General features: G+C 34.8%; 1 protein-coding gene across 1 annotated transcript; it reads right to left on the bottom strand.

The window, feature by feature from the left end:
• Positions 1 to 612: 612 nt before the first annotated feature.
• LOC132546028 (serine/threonine-protein phosphatase 1 regulatory subunit 10-like) lies at positions 613 to 22540 on the bottom strand. Its single transcript, XM_060209723.1, has 21 exons — positions 22215 to 22540; positions 18629 to 18758; positions 11343 to 11440; positions 11049 to 11135; positions 10607 to 10791; positions 10105 to 10194; positions 9417 to 9806; positions 8228 to 8315; positions 7319 to 7482; positions 6821 to 7011; positions 6564 to 6702; positions 6090 to 6275; positions 5888 to 5955; positions 5592 to 5645; positions 4937 to 5067; positions 4683 to 4758; positions 4241 to 4447; positions 4031 to 4100; positions 3597 to 3734; positions 3218 to 3481; positions 613 to 3103 (listed from the first exon to the last, which is right to left on the bottom strand). Exons 2-21 carry the CDS (start codon positions 18629 to 18631, stop codon positions 3009 to 3011), a joined length of 2724 nt encoding a protein of 907 aa, XP_060065706.1. The 5' UTR covers positions 18632 to 18758; positions 22215 to 22540; the 3' UTR covers positions 613 to 3008.
• Positions 22541 to 22580: the final 40 nt, after the last annotated feature.

The following is a 22580-nucleotide window of genomic DNA, read 5'->3' as shown; positions in this document are numbered from 1 at the left end:
ATCTGTACAGTGTAGTAAACTGGTATTGGCCAAACAGTCTGTCAGTATAGTGTAGACTGGAGTGAGCTCACTTAGTCAATCTGTACAAAACTGGTATTGGCCAAACTCTGTCAGTAATTAGCCCCTTTGTACAGTTGATCCCTGGTATTGGCCAAACAGTCAGTCAGATAGTGTAGACCTATCAATCTGTACAGTGTAAACTGGTATTGGCCAAACAGTCTGTCAGTAAAGTGTAGACTTTTACCTAGTCAATCTGTATTAGCAAACTGGTATTGGCCAAACAGTTCAGTAAAGTGTAGACGGCTGTAAATACAAATCTCTTTAAATTAGTCAAGTTCATTTGTCTTTCAATTTTTAAAATCGCTGGTCACAGAGACAACAAATCTTTTCTCTGAAGCTCAAAATATAATAACAAAATATTTCTTTGGCTGTAGTTCTGACAGGAATACATACGAGAGATTGTTCTTCGGCATAAATTCTGACAAGAAGTCAGACAAAGAGAGACTTGTTCTTTGGCCGTACTTCTGACAGGAATACATACGAGACCTGTTCTTGAGCCCTAGTTCTGATGAGAATAAATACAACAAGAGACTTGTTTTTATAAAATAGGTTTTATTCCATCAAATGATGAAACTTGTGTATAAAGTTGAACATGTTTGACACTGTAAGCTGACAAGGTTGTGTAGCACAAGAGAAGATCCCTCCCTGTGTACAACTTTACATACATTTGTCCATTATATGGAACACATTTTCTTTATCCCTACTCAGGGATGTTAATTTACAATTTCTAGCTTATATACTCTATTGTCAATCATTCTTCTTTCTCATTATCAATTATAAAGTCAATTATACTACAAGTTTAATCAAACACACACACCCTCCCTCATTGGCATGCACACCCACACACTTTTATATCATCACAGCACACACATGGGTATACATTCTCTTCATTTTGACATCTCCATTTACAAATTTGTACAACCTGATCTTTCATTTCACATAACACAAAATTATTTTATCACATAACACCAGATGAACAAGAAATAGATGTGTTTTGAAATGATATCAACTTGATACAAGAATACCAGATACTATTGTAGATTATTTTTGGTCATCAATGTAAAATTTTCAACGTCCTTAATTCACATACCTTGCAATGTCTAGTTCATCAAATTACTGAACAAATCACCAACGTTCCAGCAGTGAATCAAACATGAAACTAGAATGAATTTGATCTATTGATCACAGCTTTCCGTAACAGCTGGATGTATTACTTGTCTGATGGCATAGTAACAAGTTTCACTAAGTGTTGTGAAGTGCTCAATACATATACTTAAAAATCCTGCTCAAAAAGGAAAAAATTGGGACTTGAAGTACAAAATATTACCAAGAATGCAGTCAACATAACAACAGTTGCTTGAAAGTTGTTTGACCTGCACAATATAAAACTATTTTGAAATATCAACGAATGTATCAAATTAGATGGTTAAAAAACTTGAAGTCCAATGTCAAGACTACAAGACATGAGTTCAATACTGTTTATTTTAGATACAAACTACCTTCAAATTGCAGAATGTATCAATTTAGATTGTTCAATAACTTGAAGTCTGATGTCAAGACTACATGACAAAGAGTTCAATACTGTTTATTTCAGACACAAACTATCTTAAAATTGCAGATACCCTTTCCTTAAATTTCAGGTTTGCTGTTCAAAGTGATATTAAGAAATCTAAAACCCATGTGGTTAAGGAGATTGGCACCATACCAAGATTAATTAATCAATAACACATATGTTAGTAATATTCTTTTTCTATGTAATTGTGTCAAACCTACAGGAAAACTACAAGTTCTTTTTTTATTTTTTGACTCTTCAATTGATCTGAAATGTCATTTTATAATAAAGTCACCTTTTGCCAAAAGGATGAAGTCTAACGCTGAGCACACAGAAGATTTCACTTTATCCAAAACAAAAATAATAATGTTGCAAATCAAGCAGACAACATACTTTCCTCGGACTGTGCTTGCTGTCCAGTATAAGTTTAACTTGTAATACTGCATATAAAATAGACAAATAATTTTTGTTTACTATGAGGTTTGAGCCATACTGTCTAGGGAGACAAAAACTCTCTGATAATTTAACTGGAAGTTTGCTATCTCAAGGTATACTGTATATGTATGTATATCTACATCAGCTTGTATCTATATATATCACACTATTTTGTTCTTAAAGATTAGCATAATGATTATAATCATGGCTTTTATCAATAAAGCAATACTTTATACATTCCTGAGATATCATATATGTACAATAATTATTTGGCAAGTACATGAATAAAATCTAGGGATTCACTTGATAACTCTCACCACTCACTTGCCCACCTATAATATACAATGCATCTAATCTATTACTTCAGATGAAGTCCTCGATGGGTAATTTTTCATTGGAAAACACTCTTTGACCATTCAAAGGAATGATTCTGCACCGCTGATTCCATTAGTGTCAGTATTTGTACTTGTAGTTTAGCACTGTTAAATCACAGAACTTGTATCATATAACCACTAGCATGCAGACATTCAATGACTGCAGCAATGTGAAGTCCATGTGGAGATCAAACTGTAATTGTCTGCATGATACAACACACACCTACACACTTTTCCTGCACATGTCACATTTAACTTCCATCAGGTATTCAATCTGTCACTGATATCACATGTATTCCTGACAGGCAGATCCACATATTAATCCATGCATTCATTGGAAGAGAAGTCTTTGGTACACACTGTCTTGTTTTCTCAGTATCCTTTCCAGGCATTCGTTCAATAAGAAGTCTTATGTACACATTATCTCCAAGCATCTCTGTCATGTATTCTTTAGATATCACTGCCAAACACTCGTTCAATAATTGGAAGAGAAGTTTTATGTTCACACTATCTCCATGCATTCCTGCCAGGCATTCGCTCAATAAATTGGAAGATAAGTCTTATGTACACACTAAGTTCTATTGATGCTATACTGGAGGACCAGGATGTAAGAACATACATGTAGCTCCCCTACGACATCCTCCTGCAGCATAGTGCCGACACACTGGCAGATCTGGTCGACCTGAAAAGATATATAATATTCAATGAACATATCTTCTTCGTCAATTCAAATAATTTCAATTTTATATAAAATTGCAAGTTATTTTTATATCACTTTTTTGTTTTTTTAACATACCTCCTCTCATACGGCCCCCTCGCATGCCCCTTCCACGAGGGCCCCCTCTTGGTCCCATGAATCCAGGAGGTGGTACATCTGTTCCACAAAATTCTGGCCCCATTGGTCCAAAGTCTGGTCCAGGTGGTCCTGGCATCCTTCCACCTCTCATTGGAATGCCTGGCCGGCCACGTCCCCTCATACCAGGACGGGGACCTCCAACCATATTCTCGCCCCAATCATCATGATCCCCGGGGCCTAAGTGTGGACCATTCATGCCTGGTCCTGAAACACACATCAAAATATTGAAATGGTTACCGTGAATCAAGACTTATGCAAAATATCTGAACAAAAAATTTAGTTTTATTATATAGAAACATTGCGAATGACCTTGACTTACCTGGAGGAGGAAATCTTGGAGCTCCTGGGGGTCCTCCCATACCTATAGGAAAGCCTGGTGGGGCATTTCCCAATAGACCTAAACGTGGTGGCATTCCACTCATTGACATTCCCATACCAAGGTTTTCAGGCATCACACCTACAACAACAAAACTTATGTGAATTGTCGGCTTTTTAAAAAAATTGGATATTTTTAACAGCAGAAAAATACTCTGAGCAGTCTCATAACAACAGCAAAACTAAAAAAACACATCTACTGACTTAGACCTAAAAAAAAAACAAAAAAAGTGCTGTGCTCTCTAGTTTTCTACTCAAAAATCTTTATCTACGGAGACTTAAACCAAATTAAATAACATAAAACAAAATAAAACTCTGCTCTGCCTCTTTTCTTTCTCGCTCAAAAAGTTACCATTGACTTTTGACTGTGCTACTCACTTGGGTTGTTGAGGACACTCTTTAACTGCTCCAATGCTGCCTCTGCCTTACTGGGATCTTTGGTTTCACCCTGTAGAACACAGAAAGTACACATTTAGATCACAATTGTTCTTCTAACAGGCATTTCATAAGTTAGAAATGATTCACTGCTAAAACTTTGTTTTTGAAACATGTTCACTATACATTTTATATATTTTTCTGTTGCCTTACCGATATGGAAGTCAGAAGATTCTGGACATTGGCTAACACTGGATTATTAGGATCCATTGGTGTCTGTGCATTGGCAGCTTGTTGGTGGAAGTTAGCCAGCATGTTAGCCACGTCTGGAGGCAGCTGGAAAGGTGCCTGAACTTCTTGGGTGGTCTTTTGGCCAGGATTATCATAACTGTATGTAAACTCTTCACTACCTGATGTCTCCTAGGTACAACACAACACAGAAATGTTAGACAAAGCTTCCCATCAATTTTTCACCTGAATCTTCTGAGTAACTTAGAATACTGCACTTACAGTCAGACCAATTTTTTGAAACAACTCAATATATCAATGTGTATGATAAATGAATACAAACTAGATCTATAGATCTATTTTCTGTTCAATCAACTTATTTCACTACTACAATAAGGTACTGAATTATAATGGAAAATTTCCTTACATCTTCCAGTGGGATGAACTTCGGATCTGAAGGCTCCACAGATTCCACATCTGGTTCACTTGGTCCATCAGGGAGCCTGTAAAAGAAGATCATGAAAATACAAATGTACATTAATATTCACTGATTCATTAAGAATTTTGTGTTACCAAAGTAACATAAAAGGTCCCAATAACTAGGCGATGCATTACATCAATAGTTTAATACTTTCAATGAAATATATTACAAATGAAGGTCTACAAATAAGGAATACTCACATCTCCTTGTTGAAGAAAAGTGCCTGTAAGACAACACCTTCTCGCTCCTTCTGTATATCTTTTTCCAGACTCTGCGAACCTCTCTCAGATGGAGGTGGGGGCAGGCCAGATATTAAGAAAGGAATTCTCCACTGCAACACAGAAGTAACCAACAATTATTGTCATTATTCCCAAAAAACTTTCCTATATTCTTTTCTTCGTTGATAGGGAATATAAAATTGTGGTCTCCTTATTTAACTTGGGAACTCTAACGACTACAAATAGTTGTATCTTAGTAGCAAGACATCAGAGATTTATCATCAAACTATGATCGATAGACTGCTGGTGCAAGTTGACTACAATTATAAGACACTCATGCCACAGGTAAGTTTACACATTGTAGTTGGACACCTGGTGAAATCAAGCTCAAACTTTTTAATCACAGTAGAGAACTTGGATATCTGGTGTTTCAAATTCCTTCCCTTACATACAGGCCCATCTGTGAACTCTAATGTCATGATATGCTAAAGAAATTTTGTCTAATATGCAAGATGAGCTCAATTATGTTTCAATATGTTCTATAAGACAGATAATAAATTCCTTTTTTTATCAACTATAATATATAATGGATTCAAGATTGTTAAAGCTAGATTCAAAATCAAGTAATGATACTTACTGGAATAGCTTCTTGCATGTTGTCGTTCGTGAATCTTTTAGCAGTCTCTGCCACCTTAAAAAGGAAAGAAGTATATTTAAAATATTCAGAGACCTCAAAAAGTAATATGTCTATTATCTGAGCCATACTCAACAAGCAAAATAAGCCAAACAGATAATAATTAGTAACCATGAACCATTCATAAATCTTTTTGAATACCCTAAACAAAATTTTCTTTGAAAATTTAAAAATCATTTTGCCCTTCTAAAATCATCAACCAAAATTAGGGTGAGAGTACATGGCAACAAATCACTTACCCTTCTGTCCATCATCATCTCATGTTTCTTCAGTTCATCAAAATTCTCTTTTGGTTTGTTGACATTTTCTGCAAAATTAAAAACAAAAATTCTTGTATTCAAAATGTACTTATGGAAATGCTTTTAAAATTTATAAAAATCAACTTTTATGTATAAACTTTAAGTTGGACACATTAAAGAATTAATTCTGGCAGACTCGTACCTCTCTCTGTTTCATCCATTTCAAAATAATGATATTGGTGAAGTTTGCTTTCTTCTGCCCAGGATACAGTCAGCCTCTTCTTCTTCTTTTTCCTTGTGGTGGTCTCAGATGATTGTAAGCTCTCCCCAAAATTGTCCACAGCTGGCTTCTCAGTGTTGTTGTCTGCCTCTTTTTCAACATTGGCTTCTGGATGATAATGAAAAAAATTGTTAAAAGTTGTGTATGCATATCATAATAAATGTTAAAAATCAAGAATCACTGTTTTTATCAGTTTCATATCTGATCTTACTATCGATAAAGAAGGAGACAATTGATGTTTCTGTTTTGTAAATATTAAATATTGAATTTTTATCTAAGTGAAAATTAGCTGCTTTAACAACTTTTTTACAAATCCAAATCAAGTTGGCAATTCTACAGTTTTTGCTGTAATCTAATGGTCTCAAAAAGATTGTGTTGGATTCTGTGTGTACTTACCTCTGTTATCAGTCTCCATATTATTGTCATTGATTTCTTTGGCTTCTGTGGTGTCCATTTTTTCTGTTGGGGAAGGGCTTCTTGTCTCAGTTGGACTAGTTCCATTGGTTTCACTGGTTTCTAGAGTTTCCTTGTAAAACTACACAACAAAGTAACATAGGATTAATTTTATATTTTCATGTCACAGTAAATGGATGTCTTGAGCAAACTATTAACTGATTACAAACTGACCTGACTGTATTGTATCTTACACTTACCGAGGGTACAGACGGTAGACTAGACTTGAGGGCAGTGGTAGGTGATACAGGTGATGGGGGTGTGGTGGGTGTGCTTGAAGTTGTAGTTTTAGTGGGTGTGGTTCCATTGACCCCTGGGCGAGGCTTCCTTTTTATCCTTCCTACTGGTCGTATGATATCATTTATAAAACTATTGTCTTCATGCATTTCGGCTGTAAGAATCAAACAGAATCTGAATGTAAGTATTATGGCACCAATCATCCAAACAGTCAGTCCAGATTTGCAAATTAATTTGTCAGAGTATCTAATTGTACAAAACACACAGTCACAAAACAAAAAAAACTGCCTGATATAGTGTATAACAAAAATGCATAACACTTCATTATCATTTCATTATGTATATGTTGTTGATGTTAATCTTACAAATAGCTTCCATTTTTGCTTCTGAATGAGAAAATAAAGACAGCATAGAATTAAAGCTATTATATTCAATCTTATCATACCACCCTGTAAGCTTACATTTGATTGATTTCTGGAAAGGGAATTTGATTTGATTATGTATGTCTCCTGGCGACACCAATGTTGGAGATTTTTCTGTCGGTGAGTTGGAAGGGAGTGAGGATGTTGTCAGATGTAGGCGAGATTTCTTCCATGGTGGTTCCTCTTTAATCTTTTGATCAGATCTAGAAGTAAACAGACATTGATTAGTTTACTATAATTATCAGAATCATAATTATCATCTGCTTCTATCTAAGATCCATCAGTAAGACCTGACTTTGATTATACAGAAGAAATCTGGTGTGTTGGTCCTTTAAACTACTCATGTGCAATGCCAATTTCTGAAAGAAATTGACTGTGAGTGTGCAGTTAAATTGGTGTGTGTTGATTCTTCAAAAATTCTGATGTGCAATGCTTATATCTTATCAAAATTGGGCTTCTGCAATCTTTTGATTACAGGTCTGTTGTCTGTCATGACCTGTGTAGATACTTACCCTGGTCCTTTGGTATAACTTTGTTGTTTGTTACAGCCTGTGTGTGTACTTACCCTGGCCTTTTGATTACAGGTGTGTTGTCGGACACAGCTTGTGGTAGTACTTACCCTGGCCTTTTGATTACAGGTGTGTTGTCGGACACTGCTTGTGGTGGGTACTTACCCTGGTCTTTTGATTACAGGTTTGTTGTCTGACACTACTTGTGGTGGGTACTTACCCTGGTCTTTTGACTACAGGTTTGTTGTCTGACACTACTTGTGGTAGTACTTACCCTGGTCTTTTGATTACAGGTGTGTTGTCTGACACTACTTGTGGTGGGTACTTACCCTGGTCTTTTGATTACAGGTTTGTTGTCTGACACTACTTGTGGTGGGTACTTACCCTGGTCTTTTGATTACAGGTGTGTTGTCTGACACTACTTGTGGTGGGTACTTACCCTGGTCTTTTGATTACAGGTTTGTTGTCGGACAATGTGGATACTTTTTTCTTTGGAGGTGCTACTGGTCCACTGTCCTCTATCACACCTGTAACATTACAAAATCACAACCTGGAAACCTTCACAATGTGGCCAGTTATGTAATCAGATAACCATATAAAGCAGGAGTCACAAAACTAAATATTTATTAAAAAACAACACAACTATATTTTAAATATCAGCATAATTGCTCAGACTTCCTTCAAACAAAAGACTGAATTCCTTGCTACTGTAAATCACTTATATTTCATTAGTACTATAATTCATGAACTCACATCTTCAGACATATTTGTAAATATATAATTTAATTAACGCTGACCTAGAAATGACTTTGAATTTTATTGAATGATGAGTTATTAGAGACATAGACTCTAAAAAGCTCCTATATCCACAACTGACAGCTTCATATTCTCTGCCATTTCACTTATCAGAGTAATGGGACTAAACCTGAAAGGTGATTCAATCATGTGATTATGCCACGTCCATAATGAATGGTATTGATCTGAATACAGGTTGGTACATAGACATAAGAAGCGAATGTGAATGCTCCACACACTTCAATGTTTGGAGAGGGGGAAGTGAGTTGTCAGAACTTCGATAGGCCTGTTGTTTGTGCAATGTTAAACATCATGCTTCGTAGCATGTTTTCTCTATTTATACAGTAGTCGTTCAAGCGGTAACTGCTTGGACAGTTATCCTACTGCTTATTTTGAAATTCAATAAATTGATATTTTACATGTAATAAACTATGCTAATGCTAATATTTTTTTGCACCTCTCTGACACAAAAATATCATGGCATGCATGTTCAGCCTCTGTACAATGGCCATAATGCCATTTTCTGAGGTTGTACAATCAGTAATAAAGGGATATTGTTTAAAAGTAAACAGTTCTAAGAATGTTTAAATTTAAGATTAAGATACATCTAGCTGATTTTTCTGTAATAATATGACAAGGTGTATATAAATTCAACTGAAATATCATCTTAGTGATCACCAGTAAGGGGATTATCAGAGGTCAAATTGTTGTGATATTTTGCACTATTAGGGCTGTCAATGTATTCTCAATATAGTCATTTCATTAACACTGTGTTAATTTTATCTTGCTTTTGTTAATATTGATTCCTTTTTATCAATACAGCTGAGACATACCACTAGAACGCGGTTTGACAGGAGGTCGTTTCACAGTAGAAGGTCTCTTCTGCTCCGGTGGTTTAACAGTCTGGTCATTGCGCTTCAGTTTGATGTGTATTTTAAGTCCATTTCCCGGTGTGACTGTCCCTGTGGCAGTGTTTGTACTAAGGTTGTCCACACTGACTGAATCTGACTTTTCTTGCGGACTTGACTCTGCTTTCTCCTCTTTAACGCGGTGATGGTGGTGGTGATGATGATGGTGAGATGATGACACATGTTTATGCTTGTCTTTCTCTTTCTGTTTGTCTTTTTCACTATCTTTTTCTTTTCTATCACTTTTGTCACTTTTTTCACTTTTTTCACTTTTATCACTTTTTTCACTCTTCTTCTTTTTCTTTTTATCTTTTTCTGAAACAACAAGTTGCACATTTCTTAAAAGCCCTCCTACATTTAAACAGGTATAGCTATGTTGCTTCATATCTCACACAGACAATGAGTTCTTTCAGTATGCCTTCCTGATTCTACTAGCTTACACTTTTAAACAGTAAAATAATTTAAGAAATGATCTACTCTCTGTAGTTCCAAGTGCCAATCATATCTCACATGAACATTGAGTCCTTTCAGTATGCCTGATTCCACTAGCTTACTCTTTTGAGATAATTTAAGAAATGGTCTACTCTCTGTAGTTTCTAGTATGTTGACCTACCATTGGCTTCTCCAGCTTCTTTATTATTACTGTTCTCTCGAATTTTGTTCATCCATTTCTCAACAATTTCTGACGACAGAGACTTCAACACTGAAAATACAAATATTATGTTAGCCAGTCATATCCCAGTACTGTTCATGTAGCTTTACATAAAGATTCTATCAACCAAAAATCTGAAAGTACTCAAACAGAATATCGGTATCTTTCAAAAACATAAAAATGTGATCTACTACAAAATATGTTTACTACAACAAGCAAATGTCTACGCAATTTATCAATCATAAATCTCTTTTAATTGAAATAATCACATAAGAGGTTAATTAAGATATATTAATATGATTTTAGAATCAACAGCAGCTACAACAGTTAGTGAAAGCTACATATCATCAAAAATAAATGAAATAACAAAATAAGTTAAAAGTAAAGAAACTGGAAAGAGAAAAAATTGGAAATTGGGATCATTTTGAGATGAGTTGTTTTTTTATCCAAAACGGGTTCTTACTTTCATCCTCTGATTTGCGGAATTGTTTGATGGTCTTGGCAGCACCATTCTTCTTAAGGAGTTCAACAGTAATGGGAAGCTGTTGGTACACCTTGAGGAGCTCTACTAGGATTGGAGTGTTCTCAGTGTTTTTGCTGTCCTCCAGCCACACATTAAGGATGTCCCATCCTCCAACATCTATGAACCTACAGTACAAGTAAATAAACTCCTTTAGAAATGATAAATACTCATTTCAGCAACTGAAGAATAATATCTACCCAACAAACCTATTTTTTTCAGAGACAAAAAGGGTTTGGCAGCACCAGTTGTACATCATATAATATATTGCTAGTATACAACAGACAGGGCCTCTATGACAGGTTGTATGGAACTATCAAATGATTTTGGGTTTCTCTTTTACATCCTGCCACTAAACACCTATAAACAGAACTTAAAGACTTACTTCTCCAGGACATCTTGGGTCTCTGTCGCCCGCAGAATATTGATGTACACACATTTACTGGCTAGTTTGGTCACATCTCGCATTAAACTGACAAAGAGAAAAATACAATAATCAAACTTGAAAATCAACACAGTTCCTTTCTTGCAGCTAATTTTTATCAACATCAGTTGGTAAATTGTTGAAAAAGTACTGTTAAATTTGACAACTGAGCTCATTTCCACTTTCCGTTAGCGTGCTATATCATCTTTTGTTATACACTTTTTTTAGCTTTTTGTACACTACACACATACACACCTGCATATGCGAGTTGATTCAGTAGGCCCTTTTATTGCCCCACTTTGTGTCAGCAAGGAACTCAGTGCCTTCAGCAGCTGGTGTGGGTCAATTGGAGGCTGCAAAACAAATAAAGACTGTTAATAGAGAACTGCCATATGAATTCTTATTTTCCAAGAATAAACAAATATATACAAGAATATCAGTCATTTACTGCTCTAGTTTGGGACTCAATGTCCTCTAGTAAACTTAATTTTTCAATCCTCAAATGTTATACAATGATTTTTAGCACTACATTGATTTTACACAAAAAACACTTGCACAAACTATAGATCATATACACGGCTGTATGATCACACACACATGAAACCTGCACATTACACAGAACACAAATCATACTCATGGAGAACATCAACAAAATGGAGAACCTCAACATTATTGATTATACACACAGAGCACCTGCACATCGTTTATCATGCACACAGAGTACCTGCACATTATTGATCACATACAAAACACCTGCACATTATTTATCATACAGAGCACCTGCACCTTATTGATCATACACACAGCACCTGCACATTATTGATCATTCAAACAGAGCATCTGCACATTATTGATCATACTCACACAGCACCTGCACATTACTGATCATTCACACACAGCACCTGCACACCATTGACTTTACACACAATGCAAACAATAATTTACACAGTGATAATTACACTTATGTATTAATGTTCTGTGTATGATTTATTTAATACATTAATGTGTACTCCACCCAAACAATCAAATTTCTATACATGTTTATAGCATGGTCTCAAGGTTTCTTAGAGCTGCATGAATACTTTGCATTTTCTTTTCTTGCAAATATTCCACTTATTATTCAAGAATGATATTACCAACTTCTGTTGGGATGTACACGGACAGCTTGTTTACCATCAGTTATGATAGATCACGATCTTCCCAGTCCCCCACCCCTCCCTAATAAAATCAAATGTACCTTAACAATTTTTTTTAGTTGTTTGAAATTTTGTAAATATTTATCTGAATAGCCATCATAATAAAAATGACAATTTTTAATTTAATTGTGCCATCCTCATGAAATGTTCTCCCTTCAAATGAAATTGAACATTTATTTCTGTTATCAGTTACAAATCAAAATATATGTGATGATGCCCCTTCCTTATATAAAATACAAAACACAAATATACAGAATAAATTCTTTATTTCTTGCATACAACATCTCAATGGCTTTCATGGGTAAATTTTCAATGGTTTTCATACAATCATCCTCACATCATTCTGCTCCCATTAAACTTCACATGACCTTTAGTAGATAGTGACTTCAGTTCCCAGTCGTATATGTAATGCCACACCATCAATCCCCGAAATGCTTTAGGTAAATTAACATGCATGTCTTTATATGACCTACATGTAAACAACTCCTGTGTCCTTTTAAAATGTTACTCCTACAATATATTTTGTATGCAAAATAACATCCCTTCTCTATAGCTTTTACACAGAATGCCCATTTCCCCTCTTCTCTCTATATACCCTTATAAATGCCATTTATTTTCCCACTCATAAATGATCTGTCCCTATATTCTTACTCTGAAGACTTTTCACCTTCCCTCTAACTTGTACTGCTAATCTCCCTATCATGTATATCATGCTGTCCATCCTTAAATTATTTATCTTGTGCAACAGTTCTTATGTTCATGTTGTCTACAAATAATGCCATACTTGTCCCCCCCACCCCCCAAGGTACTTAGTTTATAAGAAGCCACCCTCAAACTATACTCTCTCCACATACAATGATGTCCATCCCATAATGGTAAACCCTTCGTATGAAATATCAAAATGCTGCCCTTTCTAGAATCCTTTATATAAGTTGTCCTCAAATCATTTATGTAAAATGCCACGTCAGATATCTTTGATTTAGAGAATGTTACTAAACATGCTTCATAAACAGGTTTCAATTTGCATCATTTCCAAGACACCATTATATTCATCCCTTTATGCTTTTATCACTAAATGCCAAACTTTCCCCAAATCCTTTAAACTTTATACATTGCATATCAACCCTAGTATACATGTTATACCTCCCTAATCTCCGCAAAACATACAGTAAATCCCATATCCTTCACAATTACAGTGCATATGTAACAGAATGTTAACCTGTTACCCCTCTCCCAAGACCTCTAGAGTATCCATCTTCCGAGAATTCATCTCCCATGACCTCTATAGTATCCACTTTTCCCTTATCCATCTTCCTAATAGAGAATTCATCACCCAAGGCCTCCTCAAGTATCCACCTTCCCTATAGAGAATTGACCTCCCATGACCTCTAGAGTATCCACTTTCCCTGTATCAACCTACCCTACAGAGAATTAATCTCAGAAGACCTATAGAGTATCCACTTTCCCTTTTTAGAATTCATCTCCCATGACCCCAAGAGTATCCACTTTCCCTGTATCCACCTTCCCTATAGAGAATTAGTCTCCATATACCTATAGTGTCCATCATCCCTATAGAGAATTCATCTCAGAAGACCTACAACAGAGTATCCACTTTCCCTTTTTAGAATTCATCTCCCATCTCCCCAAGAGTATCCACTTTCCCTGTATCCACCTTCCCTATAGAGAATTAGTCTCCATAGACCTATAGTGTCCATCATCCCTTAAGAGAATTCATCTCAGATGACCTACAGAGTATCCACTTTCCATTTTTAGAATTCATCTCCCATGATGACCCTTACAGTATCCACTTTCCATGTATCTACCTAGCCTATAGAGAATTTATCTCAGATTGCCAATAGAGAATTAATCAACAAGACCTCTAGAGTATCCACCATCCCAATAGATAATCAATCTCAGAAGACCTATGGAGTATCCACTTTCCCTATAGCAAGTTCATCTCCCATGACCCCTAAAGTATCCACTTTTATTGTAGAGAATCCATTGCCAAAGACCTCTAAAGTAACCATCTTTCCTATAGATATTTTATCTTTGGGTCTGTATATGGAATGTCACCCTTTTTCATGCATTGCAAAAATGTTTTTCTTTGAATTTTGACACAATCATCATTATTTAATCATCTCACATTTAAATGCCAAATTGGATAAGGAGAAAATATGCCACATAGTAAGAGTTTGATAAATCCCATCTTTCCCCTCCCTACATCCATATACATGTCTCCTTCACCTCCTATTGCACATTATATCATTTACAACTACTTTCTCTCTAGATATTCCATTTTAAGAATGTAACCCTTCTCCAAACACACCCACTTCTCATAAAAAGAACAATCATCAGAAAGGTATTTCATCACTACCCTGTTGTTTTACTGAATGTTATCATTCCCTTTATTTCAGGTTTAGATTGAATATGCTTTCTTGAATGGAGGATCAATGCCTTCTTGTTATTCTAACATCTTTTCTATAAATTTGATTTATTAATAGAATAAAAAGCCTTTCCCTTCATTTCTTGAATATGGCAATTTCCCCAAATGTTTAGTTCTTCCCCTTAACTAATTTTCATGTCACCTTTTTCTTTGAATGAGAGTTGTCTCCCCTTTATTTCAAGACTATGACCTCTTTTCTCAAATAGAGAGTTATCTACCTCTTAAGAGCATCATTATTTACTGATCATCCCCATTTCCCTTGGTGGAGGAAAAATCCTTTATTTACAGAGATTACCCTTTCTGTATCTCGGTGTCAATATATTGGATTTCACCTTGTCCTTTAAGTTTACCCTTTCACCTTTACTCTAAAATAGCACATTCCTGAAAGTTCCCAACTTAATATTTTTTCATGGAGAAATCAAGCTTGATAGCATCCCCTCCTATACTTCAACAGTAAAATACTTGTATGTTTTACTGCAAGGTCTAATCCTATAAACCATAGTACCTTTTCAGGTATAGATACTGCCCTTCCATCATAGCAATATTTAATCCTTTATGTAGATGTCATTGCTCCTTTTATGAACCCGATTACTACTACAATAAAGAGGGATGGGCATATACAGGTATCTTTGTATGAATAAAACCAGTGATGTAGGCATGACATTTCTTACACCTACATCAGTGATATTGATAACACGTTAGTACCCATCCCTCTATATTGCAGTAGAATTAAGAAGCATGTCACCCATTCCAATTTTCAGTGTATATATACAGAATAAATCACTTTCTCCCCTTCTCTGTCTGCTATACACGGGATTCATCTCACTTTCCCTACCCACGATTGTCATACCATGTATTTGCCAATCTCATAACTTTCTTGCTCTTTCCCTGTACCCTAGTTACTGTACTGTGTGTGGATTTAATCAGATCTATATATTCACATGTATACTTTTCATTTTCTTCAGAAATTATGGACTGGATTGACTTTGAATCAACTACTTCATGCAACTATCACTACTGGATAGCAATGTCTTATTATCTTTTTCCAATTCTTGTTTCAACAACATTTCAGTCAGCATTCCAAAATTGTTGTTTTTGTGGTGGTAGACAAATTTTGAGTATTCAAACACAATATGACAGTCTGCAGCAAAACAAACAGACCAAATAACACTTTAGTTCTAAAGGAAGGAGCGACAGGTGGCAAGACAAATCAATGAAAGAGCAAAATGATAGTTATTTCTTCAGCAGCAATTTTCTCATTTTAACATCCGACTTTAACATGGATGTGTTCCCCAGACAAAAAAAAACCTTAAAAGAGAGAGATACAGAATTCGGCACCCTTTCCCAAGGATTATCCCAGTGATTCTGACTGCCGTACCATCCTCTCCACTCCCACCCCTACAAAGAGATTTTTACATTTTCCTAAGTTTATTTAAACAATGTAAAAAAAATGCCACCTGTAGATATTGTGCAACATCATGTGTATGTTAACTTTCATAGAGGGGGAAATCATTTAGTGGGTAATCTTTCTTTCACTGGTCAGTGTTTTGTGTAGAAGGGGGAGGGAGGTGTATTGAATTTCATGGAATTCTCCTGGTATTAAAAGCAAATATGGTTGCTTACCCAAAAAAGAGAAAGTTGATAGTAAGTAAGTGTGTTGTGGAGATTGAGTGAAACAGATGAGGAAGAAGGGCACCACATGCTAAAGATTTCTTATTGGTAGTAGTCACATTTCATTGTTTTTATCTGGCAATAAGCCCTAAAAAGTGGGGCAGGGGCAGTGTCTATAATCAGGTCAAAAGTGAGGCTTATAAACAAATAAAAACCTCATCTTAACAGTGCTGTTATCCTAAACCTGATGGTCTTATTATTGCTACCCCTCCAAAACCAAGGTACAGGTGGTGGTCAAAAGCAGAGGCAAGCTTTTTACCAAGCATTGTAATGTAATAAATAGTGAAATATTATGTGTACAGATCAGAGGAGGAAAGCAAGAAGTAACAAAAAGGCAATAGACAGTGACAGTGATTAAATAGGGAAAGGACAGATAGGTTACATACAGATAAGCAGGAAAGTGTACTGACAAAAGACGAAAGTGGAGAAAACAGGGGAAGTGCTGTTAAAAAGTAGCAAGTGCATTTTAACATGCATTGATCAGAACAGAGTACATATAAACTTTTTCTAATCTAAAACCACTCTCATGATAATCTAAACGGCAATTCAAGACATAATGTTATGGTATTCTGTGAATCAGTACTCTCATTACACAAACAACCTTGACACAATAGTAGCTTTCTTCCAACCTCTGCATATATGAAGCTCCTTTATGCAGACACTTCTTTCACCATCATCAACGGAATTATTTTTCATCAGCAGAGGAATCAGAAGTTGCATGGTCTGGCCATGGGCAAGAAGGATATTATTCCATTCATGGCAATCTCAAGCTCCTGTGGTCAGGAAATGGCAACCAAAACTGTCAAGTCTTTATCAACTGTCTTTGATCACCTATGCAGGTGTTCCGGTTTTTTTTAACACCACTGATGACCATCATCCTGATTCAGCTTCATTGTCCTGAACTTCCTGATCACATCGCGTGTCAAGGCTGATGACTGATGACAGCGTGTAACGACAGGTCCAGCCATGTTCTTTGGTAAAGAGAGTAGTTTCAGTCAAGGTGATGTGTTATATTGACATAACTGGTCATACTACTTCAACCTGAATTCACATTTGTTTCTTACCACAGGCTTGAGTCCAGGTAACATCTCTTTGTACTCTAACAATTCCTTCCCCAAGGTTGTCATTTGGCAGCATATCTTCAGGGTTTTTTTGTAGTTTTAAAACTGGGAATTTTATGTCAACATTTTTGTTAATTCTTTAGATGGTTTAATCCCCAGTTAACCCTATGCAGAATTAGTACACCAAGTATCCCTTCAAAACAAGTTCACTAAGCCACTAAACTTTGTTTAAACAAAACAAACTGAAGGATGTCAGTTTTAAAAGCACCTTTTCCCCAATGACTTTTAACAACAGAATCATTCATTCCCCCCTAAAAGCCACATGATGACTGTGACCACAATCAGCTGGTTTGATAACCATTATTACTTCAATCCTTTATCATGCATCCCCACTCACATAACTGAAATCTGTCTTCAACACATACCCTATTTGCCTAACCTTAGCCTGCATACTCAATCCTCAAACATCCATCCATTCAGTTCATTTGCCTAACTAGACTGCAGTCTTATTCCTCAAACACTGACCTTTCTTAAAATGGCAACCTCATTCCATACACACCCCTCCCTAAACACAATTTACATCTCCATGTATACCAACGTATGACACAACTTCCTGGTGTGAAAGCAGTGCTACCATCAGTTGTGAATGTTATATAATGTATTCCCTTGTCAAAAATATTGACTCACCTAAACGATACGATATCTAAGATTGCATATTATCTTTAATAACAGGAAGAAACTTTTATCAAATGGAAATTTGTATTTCATCTGTGTTTCTGAATACAAAGTAGTAAATTCTGTTTAATCAATGTCAATTATCCTAACAAATTCCTCTAACACAGCTTTCAATTATAGGCGATACCCTAATATGCATACTAAATAACCTATTGATGTGTTTATATATATATATATTTTTTTTTTTGTTAATTCAACTTTTTGTGTAGAAATACATTATGTAGGTGTCACTAAACAGATAAAATATTACACATTCAACATTTGGTATTAACAATGTTTGTACTCCAGCCATATAACTTGGATTTATACTGATCCAGTATGACAGACAGTTAGTATTGACTTATATGTGTTAATCTTTATTTTCACACAAAGTAACAAAAGTAGTTTCTATTGTTCTTTGTATTACATATTTGATTTGATCTTAGAAGTTATTACCATTGTCAAGATTTAAAGATATCATCCAAAATCAGGTAATCTTGGAAGTGTAATTGTTGGGATATCTGGTCAAACCCCCGAGGTACAGACTCAACAACATACAACGGCTCACTTTCCCTAGTGGCACAATCTGAAAAGAGAGGAAACAGAAAACCAAATGTCAGTCAAAAAGCATAAAAACAAAATATACAGATTTTCTAAACATTGAATAAAACTTCCTGTTGCTATACATTTCTCAAGTAAACTTTTTACAACAGCTGTTACCACAGGCAATCTTCACAATAAAATTACTTTTTAGATGTCAAGAAGGCATTACCTACATTTCATCCATGACCTTAGTGGCAATCATCCACTTGCAAATCATTGATATAATGGAATGAATTTTTGGAGATCAACCTAAAAATGCTTAATCAAAATTCTCAAATAATACCACTATAACGAGATCACTGCGACAATGGTATACAAAATATCTCATCTACATAAAGTAATATTGACATATTGGAGTCCTGGGCTCATGTTTCTCTTGTAGGACTCACTCAAAATTTGACAACCCACTCTATCCCTTAGTATTGAGACTAATTAAAAAAAATTTATTAGGGTGTTCTGACTCACCTGAAAAAATCCTACAAAAATCACTGATAATTGAGTACTACCCAAATATAGCGGCATTGATATTTATCACATCTATATGATTGCAAAAACAACATTTCATGGACAGTAACAATTTCTCTTTATAGAATGGCACCGACATCAGTCAGAATTACCTTCAAATGGAATTTTTAGTATATACCAAAACTATTTGGCAATAATAAATCATTATTTCCTAAAAATTGAATGAATTTCCTGTTTTCAAATTCACCAATTGTGTTTTTAAATGATATTAAACATTCAAATAAAAAGATGGGGAAAATTCTAAATATTTACACATAAACAACTTTATAATCTAGGATAATTAAAAATATCACACAATACACAGCAGTTCAAATCATATAATTCTATGAATGTATGAACACTATATACTTACATTTTTCATATTAAAGATTTGCCACTTTACTTGTCTTAGTTTAAAGTAATTTTGTTAGTTCCGTATTCTCCTGAGTAAAAGCTTCTGTATGTCTATTCAGTGTTTGCACACAAATTCTACAATTAACTCATTTGCTCAGCTTTTTTTTATTAAAGCAAAACAAAAAAATATATGTCCTTTTTTTCTATTTCATTTCTGTTAGTAATTAGCAGATCTGCCTTATAAAATGTATTGCTTTTGGTAGCCAAATGAATTGATTGCAACAGAACACATATTTTGTTTAAAAGTTAAAATACAAAATCTTCCTAGCAGCATATTTCATCATAAGAAAGAAATTAATTCCAGAAATTGCATCGACTCTTTCAGCCAGTCGGGCAAGTGACATGACTTACTGTGTAAATGATATGTTTTTATTCTGATCTTAAAGTATTCATCAGAGCAGAACGAAATTTTATGGTGTCCCCCAAAATATCTTCTGATAGGGAGTTGTTGCTAATGTTTAAGGCTGAGGTACTTCGATAAATCATTATAATAGAGTGTACCCAAAGTTATGATAGGTCACACTAGTTAACAGCATATGAAGACATCGTGTACTGTGGTTGATATACCAGTCACTCATACAATTTATTAATAGATAGACATACCCAGGGAAAATTCAAACCTGACATGAGAGTTCCTCGATAATCAAACTTAACATGGCATACCCTTTTTATGACCTCTCATTACAGCCTCTCAATATATTTGCAACATATAACTATACATATATTTTGCCAAAAGATAAAAATACCTATACATCAAGGTATTACAATATCTACATATACAGTCACAAACACAAAACTGTCCAGTCAATATTACATACAGAAATTAACATTTCCGATATGTATACAATGCATGTCACAAATATGAATTAGAACATGTATATTTCATAAGAATCAATCAATAGCAGCCGACTAAATTTCAATTAAGGTCAAACTTTAAGAACCAAAAACAATTTGTCATGTATGTAATTACTGTCAGCAAACTATTTTTTTTTCTTAAAGTTTAAAAAAAATTAAAACAAGTGGGGTTTATCAGTAGTATGTAGTCCCTGAAGCTGATGTAGCAGTAAAAATCTAATCACTGTTAATGATGTAGCAGGAAAAGCATCAATTATTCATTATCCTAATCACTGTTAAGTCTGTTTAATACATTTAAATGTTAACAAATTATTACATGAAATAAATATGTAAAGGGAGGTAACCACTATATTCAATCATGCTTTATTCTCCAAAAATGTTATTTTACCAACATGAAGAGAAAATGACCAATATCTTCCATATTTTAAAGAAAACATGACTATGTTTTCCCAATTTCAACTGGCACAGACAACTGTAGGAAGAAACAAATATTATTTCACACAATACCTTAAAAGTATGTCATGTTTTTAGAATGTCAACATCTTTTACATCACTTTTCATTTCTGCATTTTGAAATTAAATTTCTTTATAGTGTAAGAAGTTTGGAATTAACAAAATCTTACACACTTTTCACTTGTGAAGTTTGGTTATAGATATTTACAAATAATGATAAAAATAACCCAAGCTCAATCAGGAGTATTGGGCTCAGGTTCTGGTGTTTTTGCAATTAGTCCCTATTTTGTTAAAAAATATCCAAGCATTTATTGCCTCACCTAACTACAGCATGACATTCAGAACAATTTCAGTTATTACAAAAATGATTTTTTTTACACATTTATAAAAACCAACCTTTTCAATTAATCACTAGGCCTATTATAACCAATTTTTTTCCAGATTTCAACCCGCCAAAATATATGTATATGAAATGATCATGTAGGATATGAAATTAAATATTTAATAAATGTTGTTTTAATCGCAATTTTGGCAAACTATATATATTATTACCAAAAAAAAAAACATTGTATGAAATGACGTGTGAAACAAAACACATGTTCCAATTTCGGGAGTTTAGATAATCATTGTGCCCTTGCATTGGATGCGGCAACAACCTTAACAGCTGCACTACAGTACAAACATTTGTATCAAATTGTCACATTTGTATCGATTAAAATATTCAACAATATCATGATTTCAACATATTGTACTCGGCACATCATCAAGTCACGTTTTTGACCGAGCTCTGTTTACTCGAGTCGAAACGTCCTTGACCCCCAATATTGTAAACTCTAGTCAACATGCGGCGGCCATTTTGCCCAAAACAATGAACGCTTACTCTAAATGGTAGTTGCTTCATATTCCAGTAATGAAAGAACAAATTATGACAGATTATGAGAAATGGATATTAACTACTCACATATAAAGTAACAAATAGTATTGCATCCTACCCGAATGTCTGATAATATGGGCACAATATTGACTAGTACCAAGACAAGGTTCGTGGCAAATCTTATACTATACCTGCGTCCATTTCTGCTGGAAATACAAATTTCACTTCAAAGATTGTTTAAAACAGTGAGAAAAAAAATCACATTACATATATATATACCACCTTATTCAAGTAAATCACTTGGTGGTTTTATCTTTTTGAGAAGTCCAGCGCACTTACGCTTTAATTTTTGTGAGTCCAGTATCCTGTATGTGGCTTTATGACAGCCTGCGACATTCTATTCTGAATTCTAAAATATTATGGAATTATCACGTTCCAAAAATTATGATAGATGTTATCCTAACTTTTAAGTAATTTGATGTGTAACAGTGTAGTCAGCGACTCCGGTTTTCTCAAGAGCATGGCATGGTGTTTGGCCCCATCTTAGAAAATACTTCTTATGCTCATTGTGAATCCTTGTGTCCTCATTTATCACTTTCAATAGTTACAGAATAGACTAATTTTATGATTTAAGAAAGAAATTATTCGTTTATATGACTAAATCTGAACTACAATGCCTCCATTGCGGAGTAAACGCGGACCTAC

This window comes from Ylistrum balloti, unplaced genomic scaffold (assembly GCF_031769215.1).
Source record: "Ylistrum balloti isolate Yb309-2 unplaced genomic scaffold, AGI_CSIRO_Ybal_v1 Utg369874, whole genome shotgun sequence".
NCBI classification, from domain to species: Eukaryota; Metazoa; Mollusca; class Bivalvia; order Pectinida; family Pectinidae; genus Ylistrum; species Ylistrum balloti.
The sequence above is the reverse complement of the archived record's forward strand: the minus strand, read 5'-3'. Positions and strand labels throughout refer to the sequence as shown.

Excerpts from the sequence above, each read along its gene's own strand:
- LOC132546028 (XM_060209723.1), bottom strand. Across the intron at positions 10,195-10,606 it reads CCGCAAATCAGAGGATGAAA|TGTTGAAGTCTCTGTCGTCA; the intron begins GTAAGAACCCGT and ends TTGTATTTTCAG. Across the intron at positions 4,101-4,240 it reads ATCTTCTGACTTCCATATCG|GGTGAAACCAAAGATCCCAG; the intron begins GTAAGGCAACAG and ends TGTGTTCTACAG.